This window comes from Hevea brasiliensis, chromosome 5 (genome assembly GCF_030052815.1).
Source record: "Hevea brasiliensis isolate MT/VB/25A 57/8 chromosome 5, ASM3005281v1, whole genome shotgun sequence".
NCBI lineage: Eukaryota > Viridiplantae > Streptophyta > Magnoliopsida > Malpighiales > Euphorbiaceae > Hevea > Hevea brasiliensis.
In genome coordinates, this window is record NC_079497.1 from 93697273 (window position 1) to 93720023 (window position 22751).

At 22.6% G+C, this 22751-nt stretch overlaps 1 protein-coding gene across 2 annotated transcripts; it reads left to right on the forward strand.

Moving 5' to 3' along the window:
* The first annotated feature begins 15194 nt into the window (after window positions 1-15194).
* LOC110662813 (nascent polypeptide-associated complex subunit beta) lies at window positions 15195-21888 on the forward strand. 2 transcript variants are annotated; one of them, XM_021821936.2, is made up of 6 exons: window positions 15195-15370; window positions 15694-15761; window positions 16082-16230; window positions 16313-16369; window positions 21438-21476; window positions 21576-21888. In XM_021821936.2, the coding sequence occupies exons 2-6, from the start codon at window positions 15694-15696 to the stop codon at window positions 21749-21751; spliced, it is 489 nt and encodes a 162-aa protein (XP_021677628.2). In that variant the 5' UTR covers window positions 15195-15370; the 3' UTR covers window positions 21752-21888. The 2 variants fall into 2 exon arrangements, with proteins under 2 accessions (XP_021677628.2, XP_058003216.1); XM_058147233.1 differs by lacking the exon at window positions 15195-15370 and having other exon boundaries at window positions 15688-15761.
* The last annotated feature ends 863 nt before the right edge of the window (window positions 21889-22751 follow it).

Here is a 22751-nt window from a genome sequence, read left to right on the forward strand (position 1 = left end):
ATGTATTTAATTATTAATTTTTTATAAATTTATTATTTAATATTTCTTAAATTTTTGAATATTTTATTTCATTATAATTATATATCGAATGCAATGATAACTAATATTTTAATTATTCATATTTTATTATCATTAATTTTTAATAAAATTATTTTTAAATTTTAGTTAAATATTTATATTTTTATGCATAAATTATTTCTCAATTATATATTTACATAAAAGTAAAATTTCAAAGATAAATTGTAAATATGATTATATCAAAAATTTATCTATAAATAAAAATAATTAAAAATAATTAAAGTTATAGTATTAAAATTATAAAATATGTCATTTAAAAAATAGTATGTATTTTTAATATTTAATATTTTTTAAAAATAATATAATAAAATGTTATTTTTAATTAATAATAATGTTATATATTTTTATTATTATTAAAATTAAATAATTAAATTCATTATTAGTATTTTAATATTTTTTATTATATAAATAATAAAAAATTATATTTATTTATTTTTTAAATGACATTATTTTCTCATTAATCTAATATATTTTTTATAAGATAAAAAAATCAATTTACAAAAATTATGAGATAATATATAAAAATTTTATAAAATTTAAATTAATTTTTGAATGAAGTATTTTTATTACATTTTAATAAAAGTAATCATATAAACTATTATTAATATATGTATAAAAGAATTAAATAAGTATTTTAATTAATTATATCATAAATTAATTAAAAATTTATTATTTTAATAAATAAAAATTTATTCATAAGAAAAAAATTTTAATTAAAAATTAATTTAATAATAATTTATTTTTATTTAAAATACAATTAAAAATTAAAATAAAAAATATAAATTATTTATGCATTGCAATAATAAATAGATAAATGAAAAGTGAGGAGTGAAAGGGGAGGCACGTGTCCAGCTGTGAAATGAGGGAAGCAAAGCAAAAAGAGTGTAACATCCAGAAAAAAAAATAAAAAATAAAAATAAAAAATGGGAGGAGGAACCCCCCTCATTTTCTCTTCTCTCCTCTCCTCTCCTCCCCTCTCTTCTTCTTCTTTCATTCTCCGGTGACCGGCCGGCGACTTCCCAAGCGGCTCCCCACCCGGCCGGCGACCCTCTGGCGACGGCTAGAACCACCAGAAACGGCGGCAAGAGAGGGAGAAGAAAGAGAAAACGCGTGCACAGTGGGCAGCGACTTTCCGGCGTGATTCCGGCTTCATCCGACGTCCGATCGAGGCGATTTAGATGGCGTTGGAAAGCTTGTTCCGAGAGCTTTCTTTTGATACCAATTTTGCAGCAAATGGAGGTCGGATGAGTGAGATATAGAGGAGAGAAGTTTCGGGTTTTTTAAGCTTTTTCGTCAGATCTAGGACGATCCGACCGTTGGATCGACGATCCGAGGCCACCTATGGACTGAGGAAGAGGAGAGTAACATGGTGGTATGATCAGATCCGGCAAATGTCTCCGGCGGCCGGCGGCCGGCCACCGTGCGCGGTGGTTCCAGCGGTGGCTCCGGTGGACTATGGAGATGATTCAACTTCCAGAGGCTTTCTCATAAATTTTTGAAATTTTTGAGACACAGATAAACTTCGGGTAAGACAATTTTTATTATTTCTCTGTCTGTGGAGCATAAATACAGTGTTTCTTAAACAGGAAAAATTGGAAAAAAATTCTAAGAAAAATATATGATGAAAGTAAAATTATTTGGAGATATTCTATGGTGTTTGTTGAATTTTTGAGTGATTGGAGAATATTTTTGAAAAAATATAGATGGAATTTAGTTAGATTTTTAGCATATGGGCATATAAGATTATTTGAAATTAAGATAATTAAATTTTATATAATTGGTTGAAGCTTGAGGATGGAGGTTTAAATATGTGAATTTTTAATTAGGTTGAATTAAGAATATGTTAAATATTGGAAACTTATGGAATCAAGTAAAATTCTTGAATAAAATATTCATGGGTGATTAGAAAATTATAATTCATTTTGCAATAGCCTTATAATATTATTAAGGACCGCGGGACAAAATTTTAGAATTTTTAGAGCTTGTTTGAGTGGATTTTTGAAAAATGTCAATTATAGGGACTAAAACGTAATTTTTAAGATTTTGAGTATTGTCTGATTTGGAGGGTCCAGGAGGGGTCATGTGATATTGATGAGATATGGTTGTGGAAATTGAGAATTTAGAAGTATTATTTGAGCCTTTTTGCAGGTTGGGTAGGTCGCAGGTATAGGGGAAACTCTACCGGATTTCCGGCATGAATTAGGCTGTCTATTGCCTCTTTAGAGTTTTATCTTAACTTAGTACTAATAAATTTATAATTTAATTATTAGGTGATCGATGTCAGCTATTTTTCTGTATCCAGCAGCCACAATAGTCATCGGTGTAATGTGAGTAAAATATTAATTTTAATTGTAATTTCGATATTATTATATGTTCAAGCATGCCCATGCATCACTTATATGTATATATCTATGTAGTTAAACTATAGGCACGATTTATGTTGCATTCATAACTGTGAAAGTGCCATGTATGTTGTTGTGGTAATTTGGAGCAGTGTGCGTGCGTTGGCGTGCGTGTGATGTGGTGTTGGCTATGGATAGGTCGGGTAGTCACGGCTTGAGATCTTCGCTGGGACCCGATCCTTCGAGGGTAGTCACGGCTTGAGTTCTTCGCTGGGACCCCGATTTGGTTTATTAAGCGAAAGTCTGGCTTGAGTTATTCGCTGGCACCAGGTTGGATTTAAGAGAGCTGTATAGGGGATCAGCTCCTATATATTATGACTGATATTACTAGGTGTGTGAGTGCTCCAAATTACCTTTTTGCTGTTATGATGTGATCTTGTTGCTGATGTTGTATTTCACTCTACAGGGTGCATTAGTTTTAGATAGTTATAGAGATTATGATTAAAATTGATATTTTACTCTCTGAGTCGAACACTCACTCCTGTTCACCATTTTTTTTTCCAGGCTACAGGAGGAGACATTTTTCAGAATAACCTGTCCCTTTTCTCTCAGGTTACGAAAATATTAATTAATTGTATTATTATTCTCCAAATTTGTAATTTAGGACTCCACATGTACTAGTAGTAGTATTAATTGTCAGGGACTGCGTGAATTTAAGTTTTTGTATTAATAAATGAAAATTTTTTATAAGTTTTAAATAGTTTGTAAATGATGTAACAGGGTTGAGCTGGGCTCTCCTAATTTCAGTTCTGATAATTACTGGATTAAGTTGGCCCGAAATGAAATTATAACAGTTTAATTTAAATTATTTTATATGCATATTGAGCCTAAATTGTGGGCCTGGTTATGAATTTGAGAACAGTAAGGCTTACTACGGGCCTCGGGGGCTTTATGCCGGCCCAAGTCTTAGTGCCGGTCCGGCCCATAGGTTGGGTCGTGACAAAGAGACATAGATAGATAGCACTGAAGAGGTATTTGGTTCACTTGTTGGGTGCAGCTAATAGCTGATAGACACCCAAACAGATAAATCAGCGTATTTGATAAGTTTAAGGGCTTGTTTGGTTTAACTGTTGAATACAGCTGATAATTGTTAGCTGATAATTGTTACTGTTAGCTGATAGCTGATAGATGATGATAGCTGATTTATGTTAAATGTTTGATAAAACTATATTTAGCTGTTGCTGTTGATATGTGAAATGACTAATAAGGGTATATATTATATAATTTATTTTGTTATTAAAATAAATATAAAATTATAAATTTATTATATTATATTATTTATTTTATTATTAAATTAAATATACAGTTATCAAATTAATATATTATATCATTTTATTATATTATTAAAATAAAAATATAATTATTAATCTATTATATTATATTATTTATTTTATTATTGAAATTAAAAATAATTAAATTTTTTAAAAAATAATTAAATAATTTAAAAAATATAGATAAAATAATAAAGTAATTATTATTGTTAATAAAGAAAAAAACTTATAATTAATTTTAAGTTTTTAGATATAAATAAATATTTACATTTTATGTTATTAATAAAAATATTTTAACAAAGTTGAAATGTGTTAATTAAAATGTTAAAATTATAAATGAAAAATATAAAAGTATTAATAATATTAATTTTTGAGTTAAATAAAAAAAGATAATATAGTCAAAATAAAAAATTAAATTAAATTAGCTATCAATTGATGAGAAACAGCTCTAAAAATAGAACTGATACAAACTGCAGTTGATGAGTACTATACCAGCTATTAATCAGCTATAGCTTTATTTTTTAAAATTTACCAAACATTCTAGTTCATCTGTGTGGGTGTCTATCAGCTACACCCAACATGTGAACCAAATGCCCCATAAAAAAATAAAGCTGATAGCTAATGGGCAGCTGATAACTGATTTAATTTTTAGAGATGCAATTTGTAGCGGCTCTATTTTTAGAGATGTTTCTCATCAGTTGATAACTGATTTAATTTTATTTTTTATTTTAACCATATTATTATTTTTTATTTATCTCAAAAATTAATATTATTAATATTTTTATATTTTTATTTATAATTTTAACATTTTAATTAACGCATTTCAACTTTGTTAAAATATTTTTTATTAATAACATAAAATATAAATTATTTATTTATACCAAAAAACTTAAAATTAATTATAAGCTTTTTGTTTATCAACAATAATAATTATTTTATTATTTTATTTATATTTTTAAAGTTATTTAATTATTTTTTAAAAAAATTAATTATTTTTTTATTTTAATAACAAAATAAAAAATATAATATAATAAATAAATAATTATATATTTATTTTAATAACATAATAAATATATAATATATTAATTTAATAATTATATATTTAATTTAATAATATAAATAATATAATATAATAAATTTATAATTATTTTAATAATAAAGTAAATTATATAATATATATCTTATTAATTATTTTATATATTAATAATAATAATTAAATATAATATTTAAATATAATTTTATTAAATATTTAATATAAATTAATTATTATTAATTAATAATAATAATTATTAATTGTGTTCAACGGTTAAAGTAAACATGCTTAACCAACAAAGAGATTCTTTTGAGCCCACTTTTGTTTTTTCCACAACTATTTGAGGACAAGTATTAGCCACTCAACCCCCTACTTCACTTTTACCATTCTACCCTTTTCTCTTTATACTGACTCTATCTATGCATGCCCATATGCCATAGCCGTACCTGTACCTTAGCCAGACCTTTATCATTGACAAATATGATTATGGTGTTTGATGAAAAAAATAAAAAATCCAAAAACATATTTTAATTTTTTGATTTTTATTTAAAAAATTTTAATAATATCATAATCACTTCTTAAAATGAATTGTTTATAAAAAAATTAATTAAATTTTCATAAAATTATATTTAATTTCTATTTTTTTTAAATGAAAAAATTTTTAAATTAAAAAATTAAAATTTTTCATTGAAAAAATAAAAAATAATAAAAAATTAATTAAATTAAATTTTTATAAAATTTTATCATTCTTAATAAGGATAATATTTAAAAACTTTCTATTTCACATCTCAATTTTTACAGAATAAAATAAATGAACCTTACAATCTTAATTAATATCAAAATTAAAAAAGAGATCAAACTAATTGAGAATGCCATTATCCTTTTTTTAAATAAAGGTTAAATTTAATTTATCTCCTCAGCTTTCTTAAATTTATTAAATTATAAAACTTAAGGGTAACAAGATGAAACATTTTTAAAATTAAGGGTGTCATTAAATATTTTTATAAAAGACATAAGTTAATTTATATATTTAGCTAAAAATATATATAAAATTTTAAAAAAATATATTTTTTTATAATTAATTTTAATTGATATTAAATGTAAAATCTTACCATCATAAAAATGACTCAATAAAGTGAGCGAGCATATATATGTTAATTACTCAAAGATTAAAATATGTAAGAATGGGAATGGCCTTTTAAGCTTAAGGACAAGAAGTAACGAAGCAAAATATAATTAATGAGAGTGTAGACAATATAAGTGTCGGTTCGCTTAATTGCCACTGCCACCCTTCCCTTCTGTTTGTTGAGTGCTACGTTGTTTTCAAGCTATATACGTTGGGAAAATTTTTATCTAAATTTAATAATTTAAAATATAAATATATAAAATTTATATATTTTTGTGATGAAGAAATCTTACATAGTGAACATTTTCTTTTGAGACGTATACAAGTCATGCATTTTTCTATATTTTGTCTTGTACATATGTCGAAGCCCATAAGCATTAATTTTAAGTAACAAGCATATTCTATATTCCACCCTTCAACTTCTATTTCGACAATTTCCATTTGATTTTCTTTTCAATTTCAATAAATCAGTATAATTATATGAAGTGCTTGCATACATAATGATAAAAAAAATTAATTCAGATAAATACTAAAATCAAAAAATATCTTACTATATATATATATCACATAAAATAATTGAAGGTGAGATTCGTTTGGATAAATTTTTGGTATTAAGATATAATCAACTTAAACATATGAGTCTTATCATATAAAAGAATAGGGTTTTAAATCAATATATGGCTCATGGGATAAATACAAGATAAATGAAATAGAGGAGTGGGATGTCTATATTATGTAATCAAATAATTCCTAACAAAGTGAAAATTAAGTTTTTATAGTGTTATAGTCAGACTAATTATATTATTTGTGAGTAAATATTAGAAATCTAAGGTACAACGTACCCATAAAATGAATTTAATAGAAATACAAATGTTAAAATAAATGTTTGATGATATGATAATAGATAAAATTATGAATAATCATATCTGCTAAAAAATATGTATAGTACATATTAGAGATAAAATGAATGAAGATAAAGATGATTTTGTCACGTACAATAAAATGATCAAATACTTCGTCATAAAAGTGTAATAAGTTAATAAAAAATAATAAAAAAGAAAAATGATATATCTAAAATGACATAAAAAAAGTAATATTACAGAATTTATAAGTTTTAAATATTAAAATGAAGTTAATATCTAACAAAATTAAATAACAAAAAAGTTATAGTCAAACGCAATTAATTTGAAATTAAAGCTTGTTGTTTTTATCTTCACTTGAATCATTATATTGCCTTATCAAAATAGGGATAATATACACATATATAATTTGGAAAAGAAAAATAAAAGAAAAGAAAAAAAAAAAAAAAAAAACTCTTGCATTGCACATGATTCCTAGAAAATTCCAAAAACCTGCTTTCCCTCCCAAAGAGGCAATGTGAGAATGATGGAAAGCCTCCAATAAAATTGTGACATACAGGCAGGTTCCTGATTGCAGCGCAGTATAGGATTTAAAGGGCTCAGCTGTATGGTATTGTTAGTCTTTATTCAAAATTCACCTAATAAAGTTAAACAACATTTAATTTTAAAAGTTTCCCAATGGACTTCCAAAACCCATTTTTTTAACCCAGTGATCTCAGGTTTATTTGTTTTGCACATAATATGTTATATGAAATATTTAATATATATTAAATATTTTTTATTAAATATTTTTATTTTATATAAATATTTTTAAATTTATATAAATATTTTTAAATTTTTTATTTATATTATTTTTTTATTATTTTTATAAAAATTTATTAATTATCATTATCAAAATTTATTTATTTAAATATATTTAATTAATATTTCTTTAAGTATTAATTTTTTTTTAATTTCTTATTTAATATTTTTTTTATTTTTAAATATTTTATTTCATTATAATTATATATCGAATACAATAATAATTAATATTTTAATTATCTATATTTTATTATCATTAATTTTTAATAAAATTATTTTTAAATTTTAAATAAATATCTATATTTTTATTTATAAATTATCTCTCCACTATAATTTTATATAGATATAGAATTTCAAATATAAAGTATAATATATTATTACATAAAAAATTTAACTATAAGTAAATATGATTAAAAGTTACAATATTAAAATTATAAAATTTATCTTTCAAAAAATAATATATATTTTTAATATTTATTATATCAATAAAAAATTATGATATTTTAAAATTTTAATTTTTATGAACATATATCTCTATATATAAAGCAAAGTGATATTTCCAAAAAAAAAAAATGTCACATGACACTTTACTTTTCTTGAAAAACTTGTCATGTAACACTTTTCATTAATAATTTTCTTTAATAATAATAATCATTTATTATTTATTTTTCTTTTAATTATCAATATTATTTACAATTTTATCTCAATATTTGTGATTTAAATTATTTTTTTCTTTGAAATTAGATTTTTAAAAAATTAAAATCTTTTATGATTAAATGTAATATTTAAAAATTATTTAAAGTATTATTTATCACATGTTATCTTAAATAATAATAATAATTAAAAAAATAATTTAATAACAATAACAATAATAATAATAACAATAAAATATTAGTGATGGCCATTAACTTGAAGAAAATTTACTATTAATTTATGATCTCATAATCAACTATTATATAATTTAATCAATATTAAATTATTTCATATCTTTAATAAATACTTTTATTATATTGTTATATTATCTATTATTTTTATTAAAAAATTTAAAAAGACAAAATATAATTTACATCAAAAGTTATAGAAATCAAATATAGATATTTGACTTATTTATAATTAATATATATTAATTTTTATGTTAATAATTTAATATTTTTTAATTTCAGTTTACTATGATTAATTAATACTTATTATTATTATGACTATTAAATTGAAACAGCTAAATAAATAAAAAATATTTTACTATTATAAAAATTAAATTTAAATGTTTTTATTACTTTTTTTTTAATTAAATAATATCTATTATAAAATTAAATTTTTATTTAAATGATTTTTATTTGTATGTCCATATATAGTATGTCATATAAGACATTTGATATATATCAATCACTCTCTCTTTACCAAATATTTTTACTTTACCCAAGCGCTCTCAACTTTTTATTTATTTATTCTGTTTTTTTATTATTTATTTCAAAAATTATTTGTTATTATTCTTAAAATTTATTTATTTAAAGATATTTAATTAATATTTATTTAATTACTATTTTTTATAAAATTCTTATTTAATATTTTTTAAACTTTTTAATATTTTATTTCATTGTAATTATATATATAATACAATTATAACTAATATTTTGATTATTTATATTTTATTATCATTAATTTTTACTAGAAATATTTTCAAATTTTAATTAAATATTTAAAGTTTTATGCATAAGTTATATTTCAATTATATTTTAATATAGAAGTAGAATTTAAAAGATAGAATGCAAATATGATTACATCGAATGTTTAACTATAAGCAAAAATAATTTAAAAAAAATAAAATTACAATATTAAAATTATGAAATCTGTCTCTTGAAAAAAATTATTTGTTCTCAATATTTATTGTATTAATAAAAATAATGATATTTTAAAATTTTATTTTTTATGAAATATATTTATCCTATACCATAAATTTATGTAAAATGATAATATTTTTGTGAAATAATTATTTTATAAAAAATATATCAGATTAATAAAAAAATTTATACTACATAGAAATTTAAAGATATAATATTTTTAAAAAATATATAAAAATATTATTTCTAATTAATAATAATATCATATATTTCCATTATTATTAAAATTAAATAATTCAATTCATTATTAATAATTTAATATATTTTTATTATATTTTTTATTTCTCTTTTAATTATCATTATTATTTACAATATTACTTAAAATTTATGATTTATATTATCATTTTCTTTAAAAATTTAATTTTTAAAAATTAAGACTTTTTATAATTAAATGCAATATTTAAAAATTTTATATATTATTTTATAAATACTAATTATTATTTAATTAATTATTTATTTTTTAATTATTATTATTTACAATAGCACTTAACATTTATAATTAAATTATTACTTTTTAAAAATTTAATTTTTTAAAAAATTAAGTTATTTTATAATTAAATGTAATATTTAAAAATTATTTATATTATTTTTGTATAAATTTATTTATACAAAAATATTATTTACTACATGTTATCATTATTAATAGTAATAGTAATAAAAGTCATTGATAGCTATTAGTTTTAAAAAAATTGACTATTAGTTTGTAATCTCATAATCAATAATAAATATTATTCTCTATACTAATTATTATTTAATTTTTTTTATTTCTCTTTTAATTATTAGTATTATTTATAATACTACTTTAACATTTATGATTTAAATTATTATTGTCTTTAAAATTTAATTTTTAAAAATTAATATATTTTGTAATTATATATAATATTTAAAAATTATTATATTGTTTTATAAATATTGATTATTATTTAATTTTTTTTATTTTTTTTAATTATCATTATTATTTATAATACTACCTTAATATTTATGATTTAAATTATTATTTTTTTAAAATTCAATTTTTGAAAAATTAGGAACTCTTATGATTAAATGTAATATTTAAAATTATTTATATTATTTTTTAAAAAAATTCACCTACACAAAACTATTATTTACTATATGTTACCTTCAACAACAACAACAATAATAATAATAATAATAAAATAGAAAAATAATTTAAAATATAATAATAATAATAATAATAATAATAAAATATCATCGATGACCATTAATTTAAAGAAAATTGATCATTAATTTGTAATCTTATAATCAATTATTATATAATTTTATTAAATTTAAATTATTTCATATTTATAGTAAATATTTTTATTGTATTGTTATATTTTATATTATTTTTATTATGAAATATTTATTAAAAAATTTAAGAGACAAAAAGTGTATTTTATATAAAAATAAAATGTATAGATTTGACTTATTTATAATTAGTATGTATTATTTTTTATGTTCATAATTTAATATTTCTTTTATTTCACTTTTCTAATATTAATTAATACTTATTATTATTATTATCATTATGGCAAACTTAAGACGATTTAATTGAAATGATCAAATAAATAAAAAATATTTTACTGTTATAAAAATTATATTTGAATGTTTCTTTCATTTTTTAATTAAATAATATTTAATTATAAATTAATTTTTTATTTAAATAATTTTTATTTATTTGTTTATATATAATATATCATACGAGACATTTGATACACATCAAATATTTTCTTCTCACTAAGTGTTTTTTTTCACCTAAATACTTTTAAATCTTTTTTTTATTTACATTATTTTTTTATTATTTCTTTTAAAAGTTATTGATTATCATTATCAAAATTTATTTATTTAAATATATTTAATTAATATTTATTTAATTATTAATTTTTTTTTATAAATATCTTATTTAATATTTTTAAACTTTTAAATATTTTATTTCAATATAATTATAATTCGAATGCAAAGATAACTAATATTTTGATTATCCACTTTATTATCATTAATTTTTAATATAATTATTTTTAAATTTTAATTAAATATCTATATTTTTATACATAAATTATTTCTCAACTATATTTTTATATAAAAATATAATTTTAAAAACAATTTACAAATATGATTACATTAAAAATTTAGTTACAAATAAAGATGATTAAAAACAAATAATGATATTTATTATTTTAATAGAAAATAAGAATATTTTAAAATTTATTTATTATGAATATGTATTTAATTTATATTATAAATTTATGTAAAATGATAACAATTTTTGTCAAAAAATTATTTTATGAAAAATATATCCAATTAATAAAAAATAACTTATACTTGGATAAAGTATTTTTAAAAAATAATATAATAAAATATTATTTTTAATTAATAATAATGTTGCATATTTTCATTATTATTAAAATTAAATAATTCAATTCACTATTAGTAATTTAATTTTTTATTATATTAATAATAAGAAATATTATATTTATATATTTTTAAATAATATTATTTTATTATTAATTTAATATATTTTCTATAATTTATAAAAAATACATATTAATTTATATAAATTATGAGATAAAATATAAAAATTTTATAAAATTTAAATTATTTTTTGAATAAAGTATTTTGATTATATTTTAAACAAAATAATCAAGCAAACGAATATTAATATATATATAAAAAGAATTAAATAAATATTTTAATTAATTATATCATTAATTAGTTAAAATTTTATTATTGTAATAAATAAAAATTTATTAAGTTAAATTAAATAAAAAATTTTAATTTAAAATTAATTTGACAATAATAATTTCATTTATTTAAATATAATTAAAAATTAAATTAAAAAAATGAAAAATAAAAATTATTCATGCATGGACATTATGTTAGTTTATTTTATATTATAAATTTATGTAAAGTGTATTTTCAATAATATGACATGTGACACTTTTCTTAAAAAACTTGTCATATGTCACATTCTATAAATACTTTACTTTATAGTAATTATTATTTAATTTTTTAATTTTTTTAATTATTATTATTATTTAAAATATTACCTTAATACTTATGATTTAAATTATTATTATTTTTAAATTTAATTTTCAAAAATTAAGAATTTTGTAAATAAATGAAATATTTAAAAATTATTTATATTATTTTATAAATACTAAATATTATTTAATTATTATTTATCTTTTAATTATCATTATTATTTATAATACTATTTTAATATTTATTATTTAAATTATTATTTTATTTAAAATTTAATTTTTTAGAAACTAAGATGGTTTGATGATTAAATTTAATATTTAAAAATTACTTCTATTTTTTTATAAATTTATTTATAGAAAAGTATTATTTACCAAATGTTACATTCCCTGATGATGATGATGATGATGATGATGATGATGATGATGATGATGATGATGATGATGATGATGATGATGATTAAAGGCTATTGATAAGCTTAAAAAAAATTAATTATTTATTTGCGACTTGTTAATTAATCATAAATATTTTTTTTCATACTAGTTATTATTTAATTTTTTATTTCTTGTTGCTTACAATATTACTTTAGCATTTATAATTTAAATTATTATTTTTTTAAAAATTTAATTTTTAAAAATTAAAATATTTGTAATTAAATATAATATTTAAAAATTATTTATATTATTTTATAAATATTAATTATTATTTAATTATTTTATTTTTATTTTAATTATCATTATTATTTACGATACTACTTTAATATTTATTATTTAAATTATTATTTTCTTTAAAATTTAAATTTTTAAAAATTAATATATTTTATGATTACATGCAATATTTAAATTTATTTATAATTTTTTTATAAATTTATTTATACAAAATTTTTTTTCTCACATATTACTCTGCATAATAATAATAATAATAATAATAATAATAATAATAATAATAATAATAATAAATCATTGATGGTCATCGGTTTAAAGAAAATTGACCATTAATTTGTGATCTCATAATCAACTATCATATACTTTAATCAATCTTAAATTATTTCATATTTTTAATAAATATTTTTATTACATTGTATATTTTCTATTATTTTTACTATAAAATCTTTGTAAAAAATTTTGAGAGATAAAAAATATAATTTATATAAAAAGTTATAAAAATAAAATATAAATATTTGACTTATTTATAATTAATATATGTTAATTTTTATATTAATAATTTAATATTTTTTATTTCACTTTTTTAAAGTTAATTAATTATTATTATAATTATCATTATGATCATGATTTAATTGAACTTGAATGCTTTTATTACCATTTCTTGATTTAATAATATTTAATTATAAATTTATTTGTCTATATATAGTATATCATATGAGACATTTGATACATATTAAGCACTTTTTTCTCATTAAGTATTTTCATTTCACCTAAATACTCTCAATTTTTTTTATTTGCATTATTTTTTTTATTATTTATGTTAAAAGTTGTTAGTTATTACTCTCAAAATTTATTTTTTTAAATATATTTAATTAATATTTATTTAATATTTATTTAAGTATTATTTTTTTTTATAAATTTCATATTTAATATTTCTTAAACTTTTGAATATTTTATTTTATTATAATTATCTATCAAATACAATAATAACTAATATTTTAATTATTTATATTTTATTATTATTATTAATTTTTAATAGAATTATTTTTAAATTTTAATTAAATATCTATATTTTTATACATAAATTATCTCTCAACTATAATTTTATATAGATGTAGAATTTCAAATATAAATTAAATATAATTACATCAAAAATTTAATTATAAATAAAAATAATTAAAAATAATTAAAATTACAACATTAAAACTATAAAATTTATCTTTCAAAAAATAATATATATTTTTAATATTTATAATACCAACAGAAAATGATGATATTTTAAAATTTTAATTTTTTAAAAAATATAATTATTTTATATTATAAATTTATGTAAAGTGATAATTATTTTTATCAAAAAATTATTTTACAAAAAATATATCATTTTAATAAAAAAATTTAAACTTAGATATGATATTTTTAAAAATAATATAATAAAATGTTATTTTTAAGTAATAATAATGTTATATATATTTATTATTATTAAAATTATATAATTTAATTAGTAATTTAATTTTTTTTTATTATATTAATAATAAAAATATTATATTTATATATTTTTAAAATAATATTATTTTTTATTAATTTAATGTATTTTCTGTAATTTATAAAAAAATAAATATTAATTTATATAAATTATAAAATAAAATATAAAAATTTAATGAAATTTAAATTATTTTTTAAATAAAGTATTTTTATTTTATTTTAAATAAAATAATTAGGAAACTATTATATATATATATATATATATATATATATATATAAAGAATTAAATAGATATTTTAATTAATTACATTATAAATTAATTAAAAATTTATTATTATAATTGATAAAAATTTATTTCAATTTAATTAAATAAAAAAATTTTAATTTAAAATTAATTAAATAATAATAATAATTTATTTTATTTAAAATATAATTAAAAATTAAATTAAAAAATAAAAATTATAAACTATCAGTGCATAGTTAAAAAATAATATGAGCATTCTGCTAGTTAAAAAATAATCAAAAACTATTTTGCTTCAAAAGCATGTTTTGGTATAAACTACGTCGTTTGTATGTAGGGTTACAATCTAACCCTAAAAACGCATCTCTTGCACTTGTCCGGATGTGCAGCCGCCTCCATCATTTGTGTCTCTCGCTCTCCCTCCCTTTCTCGATCCATTTTCCGTTTAACGCCCCATTCCGTTTTCTCTCACATACTCACGCCCCTCAACCCTCTGTCGAACTCAGACGACTGTCCTGTCTTACATGCTAGAAGGTTGGACTTGATAATTTTAATAAATCTCACAGATTTCTTCGTACTTACACTGATTTAAAGTGTCATGTCCATACGTGAGTCCAAGAAATTATGGGTATTCAAAGTATACTAATGAACTGCTGCGAGCAGATGATGTTAGGCCTTCGATTTTGGGCTGTTTTCTTTGTTAATCAGTTTTATATGCCCCTTTTCTGTTCTGGGTTTTAGTTATTTTTACCTATTTTTCCCCGTGATTCTCTGTATTCATTTCTTGATTTTATAGTTTTAATTGGTTAATGGGATGTGAAGTTCTTCTTATTTTTTTCCCCTTTTCTTTTATGCAGATGAATAGGGAGAAACTTATGAAGATGGCTGGTGCTGTTCGCACTGGTGGGAAGGGCAGCATGAGAAGGTGGGAAGTGTATTCCAACTTCTTAGAATAAAATTTATCTCATAATGTATGCAGCATCAAGTACCTTAAAAGTAAAGAAAGATAATAACTGTGAAGTTTAGCCAGGGAAGATGTCCTTTTATTCGGACTATTCAGATGAATGTGATAATGCGTGGTTTCCCTGTATTGGGTTTCTATATGGTTGCTTCTGAACTTTCCTGACATTAATTTTACCATTTGTGTATTGTTTAAATGTTATTGTGAATTGGTTGGCTCTGGCTACATTGAGTTTCTGGTAGCTCGGGGTTGTAAATTTTCTTAATCTTTGCTCCTTACCACAGAAAGAAGAAGGCTGTACACAAGACTACGACTATGGATGATAAAAGGCTTCAGAGCACACTGAAGAGAATAGGAGTGAATGCTATTCCTGCAATTGAGGAAGTCAACATATTCAAGGATGACATAGTTATCCAGTTTGTAAACCCCAAAGGTGAAGCCTTCTGCTCATGAATTGATTTATTCACATCTTTCATGATGCTCTTAGTAAACTATCTTTTAAATTTTTGTTTCAGTTCAAGCATCCATTGCTGCCAATACATGGGTTGTTAGCGGCTCTCCACAGACTAAGAGTATGGCTCTAAACACTTGCATCACCTGTAGACATACATGATTTTTATTTCCTTTGCTTGGATTTGCTATGAAATTTTTTCTCAAGACGTGCTTGTGGTTGTGACCTGCCCCTGAGGCTAGGACAGTATTCTATGAAGAATTATTTGAGAGGCCAAGATGAAGGAATAAAAATTATAATAAGAATGTTATCGAAGGTGATATGTTAAAAACTGGTTTCTAAATGGTATTGGAGGGTTTTAATAATTGAAGTAGGACAGATAAGAAGGGTTGGGTGGAGGCATAGTTATTAAAGGCTCAAGGCGCACTAAGGCGCCAAGGGGTCCTAGAGCCCTAGGCGCAAGGCAAATGTGCACGCATGAGCGAGATGAGGCGCAAAAAAAAAAAAAAAAGAGTAAAATAAATATGAATATTCCATCAAACTTCAAATAACATAAAACTAAAAATAATAATAACCAATAAGCATTCAAGTACTAAATTATTAAAACTTTAATAGTCTTTTAATCTTTCATAACTAAAGTTAAGAAATTATAAAATAACCATATCTTCTTCATCTTTTTCTACAGCTTCATCTTCTTAATATTCATCTTCAAAATCAATATCTTTATTATTTTCCTTACGAACTAAAGGAGTATTAACTTTTTTTTTTTTTTTGAAAAAGATAATAAGTGGTAATGTTGATAATGAAAATATGAGAGGTTTGCAATACTGAGTATGTTAGTTTGATGAGATTTTGGTGACTAGTTATCACCAACGATACTAATTTTGAAAACTTCTAGATCAACAAATTTTGAGTTGGGTGGTTGTGCTTTTTGTCAATGGAAGTACTCGTTGAATGTAGACAAGAAAAAGGGGTGCCTTTCTAGCCTTGCGCCTGGAACAAGGCGCACGCCTAGGCGCATAAGGCGATGGGCCTGGTGAATGTTGCCCGCCTTTCTCCTGTAGAGGCGCTAGGACTGGAGCCTTGTGAGCCTGGAGCCTGAGGCGCGCCTTTAATAACTATGGGTGGAGGTCACAAACTAATGAGTGAAATATCTGAAAAGTTTGTATAAAGGGGTTTATATGGATTTAACAGCTATATATTATAGAATAAGTGATAAAAGGAAGAATAATGAATTTCACACTTTAGGGATCATCATTGGCATGATTAAGACTCAAAAACTAGATGGACAAACTCTTGGTTGAGTGTTTTATGGCTGTTTTATAGTTGTATATATCTGCATTGTAATGATGTCACACACAGTATAGGAAAAAAGTTTAGGCAAAATTTAATTGATCAATAAGGTCTTATACATATCTGCATCCTAGTAATGTCAGGGTACTATAACCTAGTCACATGGGAGGTGAGATGCATGGGAGGTGAGATGCACAATTAATAAAAGGAGGAAGTATAAAAAAATATAATGTGATTTCCGTTTCGACATTGGGGCCTATAGTTCAACTTTTGGCATTTTATTGCCTTGCGGTTTACTGTTAGCAATTTTAGGTCAAATCCTCTCAATACTGTTAATTTTTGTTGATGTGGCGATGTTAAATTCATAAAATAATATTTTTAATTATTATGGGTCTTTCTTCAAATTAAAATTAATTTATTAATTTATGTTCAAAACAAAAATGAATTGTGATTAAAAAAATATAACAGAATTTTTAACAAAATTAAAAAACAAATTAAAAATTGATAATAAAAGCAAAAAAGTAAAATATTAAAATCTAAAGTAAAACTGTTAGCATCTTCTTCTTCAATTCTCAATGGCCATCCCAATGCCCCATGCCTGAGAAAAATTCATAAAAGCCTAGAAAGACATTAATTGACCCAGATTTCCATAGTAAGTGGGAACAATTTAATTTTAAAATGAAAAGCATGAATGTTTAGAACTATAAGAAACCAGAAGCATATTTAACAAATAAATAAATGCATGGATCTGATGATCAAGTTATTGCCACATTTCAATCTAGCAAAATCAAATGAATGGAAAAATTCTTTCAAAAGAGAAGGAAAGAACAAAAAAACTCAATAGGTTCAATAGGGTAATTGTTGTAACTTCCAGGAATATAAATTTCCATCCAAGAATGCCAAGTAATGAATCAACTCTTTTTGGCAGCAATCTCAACTTATCAGCAACCAAAATTTAAAAAGTTTTTTCAATGCAACTGGGAAAAAAAATCCAGATAGATTAGGCAAGCAAAATCGAACCTTTCCACTGAAGTAGATCTTCTCTATAGTGGCAGAAACATGAATCTCTCCCCTTCTAATTGCGTGTGTGTAGAAGTTTTTGTTGCTTGCTCGGCTTGGCTTTAATGGTTTATGTGCCAAGAGCTGTATTTGGGAATATGCTAGGTTGGGATCATAGTTACCATATTCGCTCAAACCCCCTAGGAACTGCGATCTGGTTCGTGAGTTCTGAATCGCGAGTCATCTGCATTCCAAAACGCTAGGGGACGCGATTTGGTTCTCCAAAATGGAGGTTCCAGCGAGAATAAAAAGAAAGGAAGGAAGAGAGAAAGAAAGAAGAAAAATCATAAGGCATGCACATGTGTAAGCAATAGGCACAAGAAGAAGAAGAAGAAGATAAGTCGCAGAAATGATGAAGAAGGAGGAGGAGGAGGAAAAAGGAGATACGTTTTGAAAGACTAAATTTTGTAGGTGGAAGACTTGTTAGTGGGTTGGGTATGTTAGGTGGTAGTATATTCCTGATTTTTGGAGTGCAAATGAATTGTTTATTGAGAAAAAATTAAAATTATTTAGATAAATAATCATTATTAACTATTTATTATATTAATTATTTAAAATCATATTATTTTAATATAATAATAATTAAACAACTTTTCTTAAAAAAATAATTAAATAACTTTGAAATTTATAAAAATGTATATTATATTAAAAAATTATCATATTAAATTAATATTTTAATTTATAAATATAATATGTTAAATAAAATTAAAAAATAAGTTATTTATTAAATAAATATAATTAGTATATCTCAAATTGAATTGATGTATCGACTAAACGAATTATGAATCGAATTAGTGTACTAGTTAAGACTACCCCCTATGAATTCTATATTTCGTTTAGTGGGGTACTGCGCACCACGCACCCATACCACGACTCGGGAGTATCATGTTCTTGATAACTATGGTTGGGATCGATTCATCAATAAGTAGGTATAAGTGGATTGAGCGAGTGCGGCAAGAGAATTGATTTGTATTTGGTTTGGTGGGAGAATTGATTTGTATTTGGTTTCTAAGAAAGTGAATGAGTAAAAATTTTAGATCAGTGTTATAAATTTACATTTTTCAATTTTTCTAAAATTGTTTTTAATTGTCATAATTAATTATAATTTATAATTTATATTGAGTTCAATGTCTTCTACACAACTATTTTTTTTTTCTAATTATGTTTTGATGATTTGGCGTAAAATTGCTGGCAGAGTAAATCTCAAGGTGCAAAAATGTCAAAAGTTGAACTAGAGACTCCAAAGTGTCCATGCAAAGTCACGTGATTCTTTTTTTGTACTTTTCCCTTGATATAAAATAAGACACCCTAAATAAAGAACTGTTCATATTAATTGCATAAAACATTTGGAATTAATCATACTTTTTTAGTTAAACCAACTATATAAAACTGAGTTCTAATAGACATTATAGCATAATCAGTGATCATAAATTCGTGCAAGTTAGTTTAATGGGCAGCAGATTCTTCTAAAAAAAATGGTGAGAAAAAAGGCAATTTAGGGGATGAATAGGCAGCTGAGGTAGAATGAAGAAAAGAAGGTAGAATGAAGAAAAGGAAGTGAGGAGTAGCATAGATGAGAAAAAGGAGGGGGAAAAAGGACAAACTTAGGCAGCAGAGGCAGACGGAAGAAAGAGAAGTGAGTGAAAGAATAGGATAGATTTAGCAAATTTTATAGAAGAAAAATAGAAAATACCTGTTGTGCAAGTATTTATTTATTTTTTTAAATTTCAATTTGGTGTGCATGATCCAATGGTTTATAACTTCATATAATTTGAGTCTACTTTTCACAACTTTGTTACTTTTTATGCTTGATGATGGAATTAGTTTGAAAGCATGCCTTCTTAGTTTGAAGGTATGTGTCATCCAGTTTTCTTCTTGAATCTTATTGAAGACTATTAACATATTCAAATCCTGACAAAGAAATTTATCACATGTTTTTGTCTATTTCCAAAAATCTAGAAATTATTTAACATCTCTGAATCCTAAAATTGCAGAAACAAAGAACCAAATTCTGTATGGTGTCCCTGATAACCATTATGAAATCTAGATGAATATTTTAAATTTATCAGGTCTGAATTTGGTCAGATTATAGCAGAGTGTCGTTTTTTGTTATCTCAAGGGCTGAATATTTTAGTTAGTTTTGTTACTTTTTATGCTTGATGATGGAATTAGTTTGAAAGCATGCCTTCTTAGTTTGAAGGTATGTGTCATCCAGTTTTCTTCTTGAATCTTATTGAAGACTATTAACATATTCAAATCCTGACAAAGAAATTTATCACATGTTTTTGTCTATTTCCAAAAATCTAGAAATTATTTAACATCTCTGAATCCTAAAATTGCAGAAACAAAGAACCAAATTCTGTATGGTGTCCCTGATAACCATTATGAAATCTAGATGAATATTTTAAATTTATCAGGTCTGAATTTGGTCAGATTATAGCAGAGTGTCGTTTTTTGTTATCTCAAGGGCTGAATATTTTAGTTAGTTGGATCCCTCATCATGCTAACCTTGCTACCCATTCCTTAGCGAAAACAGCTTTGTTATATGCTAGGCGTACTCATTGGGTAGTTTCACCCAGTTCTGTCTCCAATGTTCTCTCTTCTGATGTTTTTTCCAAGGTTTTTTCACTTAACATCTCGGGTTCTAGGTTGGGTGTATTTGGGTGGGTCTGCTGACCTGGGTTGGTTTGGACTAGCTTTGTTAAGTTTTCCTGAGTTCATTAATATATTTTGATTTTCAAAAAAGGAAAAAAAACCTTCTCTCTCAGTCCCATGTTGTGTACAATTGAGCTTACATTGCTTGAGATCTAAAGAGTATTCAATTCCTTTTTCTTCAGAATTGCAAGACATTCTCCCTCAAGTTCTCGGCCATTTAGGTATGCTTATTCCAATTTTTACTACTGTTATTTTTCTTAAATTTGGGATTTGTTATTCTTTCTTCTACTAACTATATTTTTTAAAATGCTGATTTATAGGTCCTGATAATTTGGACAACCTGAAGAAGTTGGCAGAGCAGATCCAGAAGCAGGCACCGAGTGCTGGTGCTGTGGCAACTGCAGCACATGAGGAGGATGATGATGAGGTCCCAGAGCTTGTGGAAGGGCAGACATTTGAAGCTGCTGCAGAGGACGGTAATGCTGCTGCCGCTTAAGAAAGAGGAATTTTTGTGCTATTTTATATGCTTCCTATGTTTTTGAAGTTGTAGCTTTTGTAGTTATAACTTGATCCTTTTATCTTATGTTTTTGCTGTTAATCTTTATGAAAAGATCAAATTACCCTTACTCAAAATTTTTATTCTCTACTTGTGCGTTTGTTCATCTCCCGTGGCCCATTTCCTTTACCACGGCACTATGTTGCATCTGCAAAGGAGAGGAAGTAGTTGAAAAATAGGCTTTTTTGCTCTGATGATGCCTTCCAAAGCTTTGTTTTTGCTTGGAATCACTAGAAACATGAGATCAGAGATCGATGGCATTCAAATGCCTGCTGCGCACGTTGGTGACATTTTTTTATTGTGCAAAACAAAGCGGAAGCTGTGTCCGCAGAATGCAGAGGAAATGACAGAGAATTGAAATTGCGTTCTTCTAAGTTCTAAGCATGACTCATCCTAAATCGCATTCTTTATCATTATTGGTAAGAGTTTTCAAAAATAGTTTATACTTGTCTGTGCGTTCAAATCTTTGCTTAGCACATCTTCCTCAACATGCGATGCTGGTCTTCGTACTCGACGAAAGAATTTATCGTTCTCAGCTAGTTTATAACATCTAGTTTGTAATGGCTGAATGTATTGACGTTTAAATTTTAAGGTGATTTATTGTTTAGTTCTTAAATTTTAGGCAAAAAGCCTTTTAAATCCTTGATAAATAAGTTAATAATTACATAAGCTCTAGTCCATAAATTACATAAGCCAAAAAAGCCTTCAATTTTAAAAAATGCAAAAATTATGTCTAATTCAACAAATAAATTTAATTTTAATATTTTAATAACTAAGTTTATAAATAAATAAAATGATTTTATAAAATAATATTAAAAATTTATAAATAATTAAATTAAAATGTATTAAAAATTTATAAGCATATCTTTTAACTTCAACCAAATATCAGAAAGAATTCAGATTTTTTATTCTTTTCTCATCAATCAAACACTAAATTTCA

Coding starts and splice junctions, on each gene's coding strand:
- LOC110662813 (XM_058147233.1), top strand. CDS start 15,688: ATGCAGATGAATAGGGAGAAACTTATGAAGATGGCTGGTGCTGTTCGC. Junction 15,762..16,081: donor GGGAAGGGCAGCATGAGAAG/GTGGGAAGTGTA, acceptor TCCTTACCACAG/AAAGAAGAAGGCTGTACACA. Junction 21,477..21,575: donor TCAAGTTCTCGGCCATTTAG/GTATGCTTATTC, acceptor GCTGATTTATAG/GTCCTGATAATTTGGACAAC.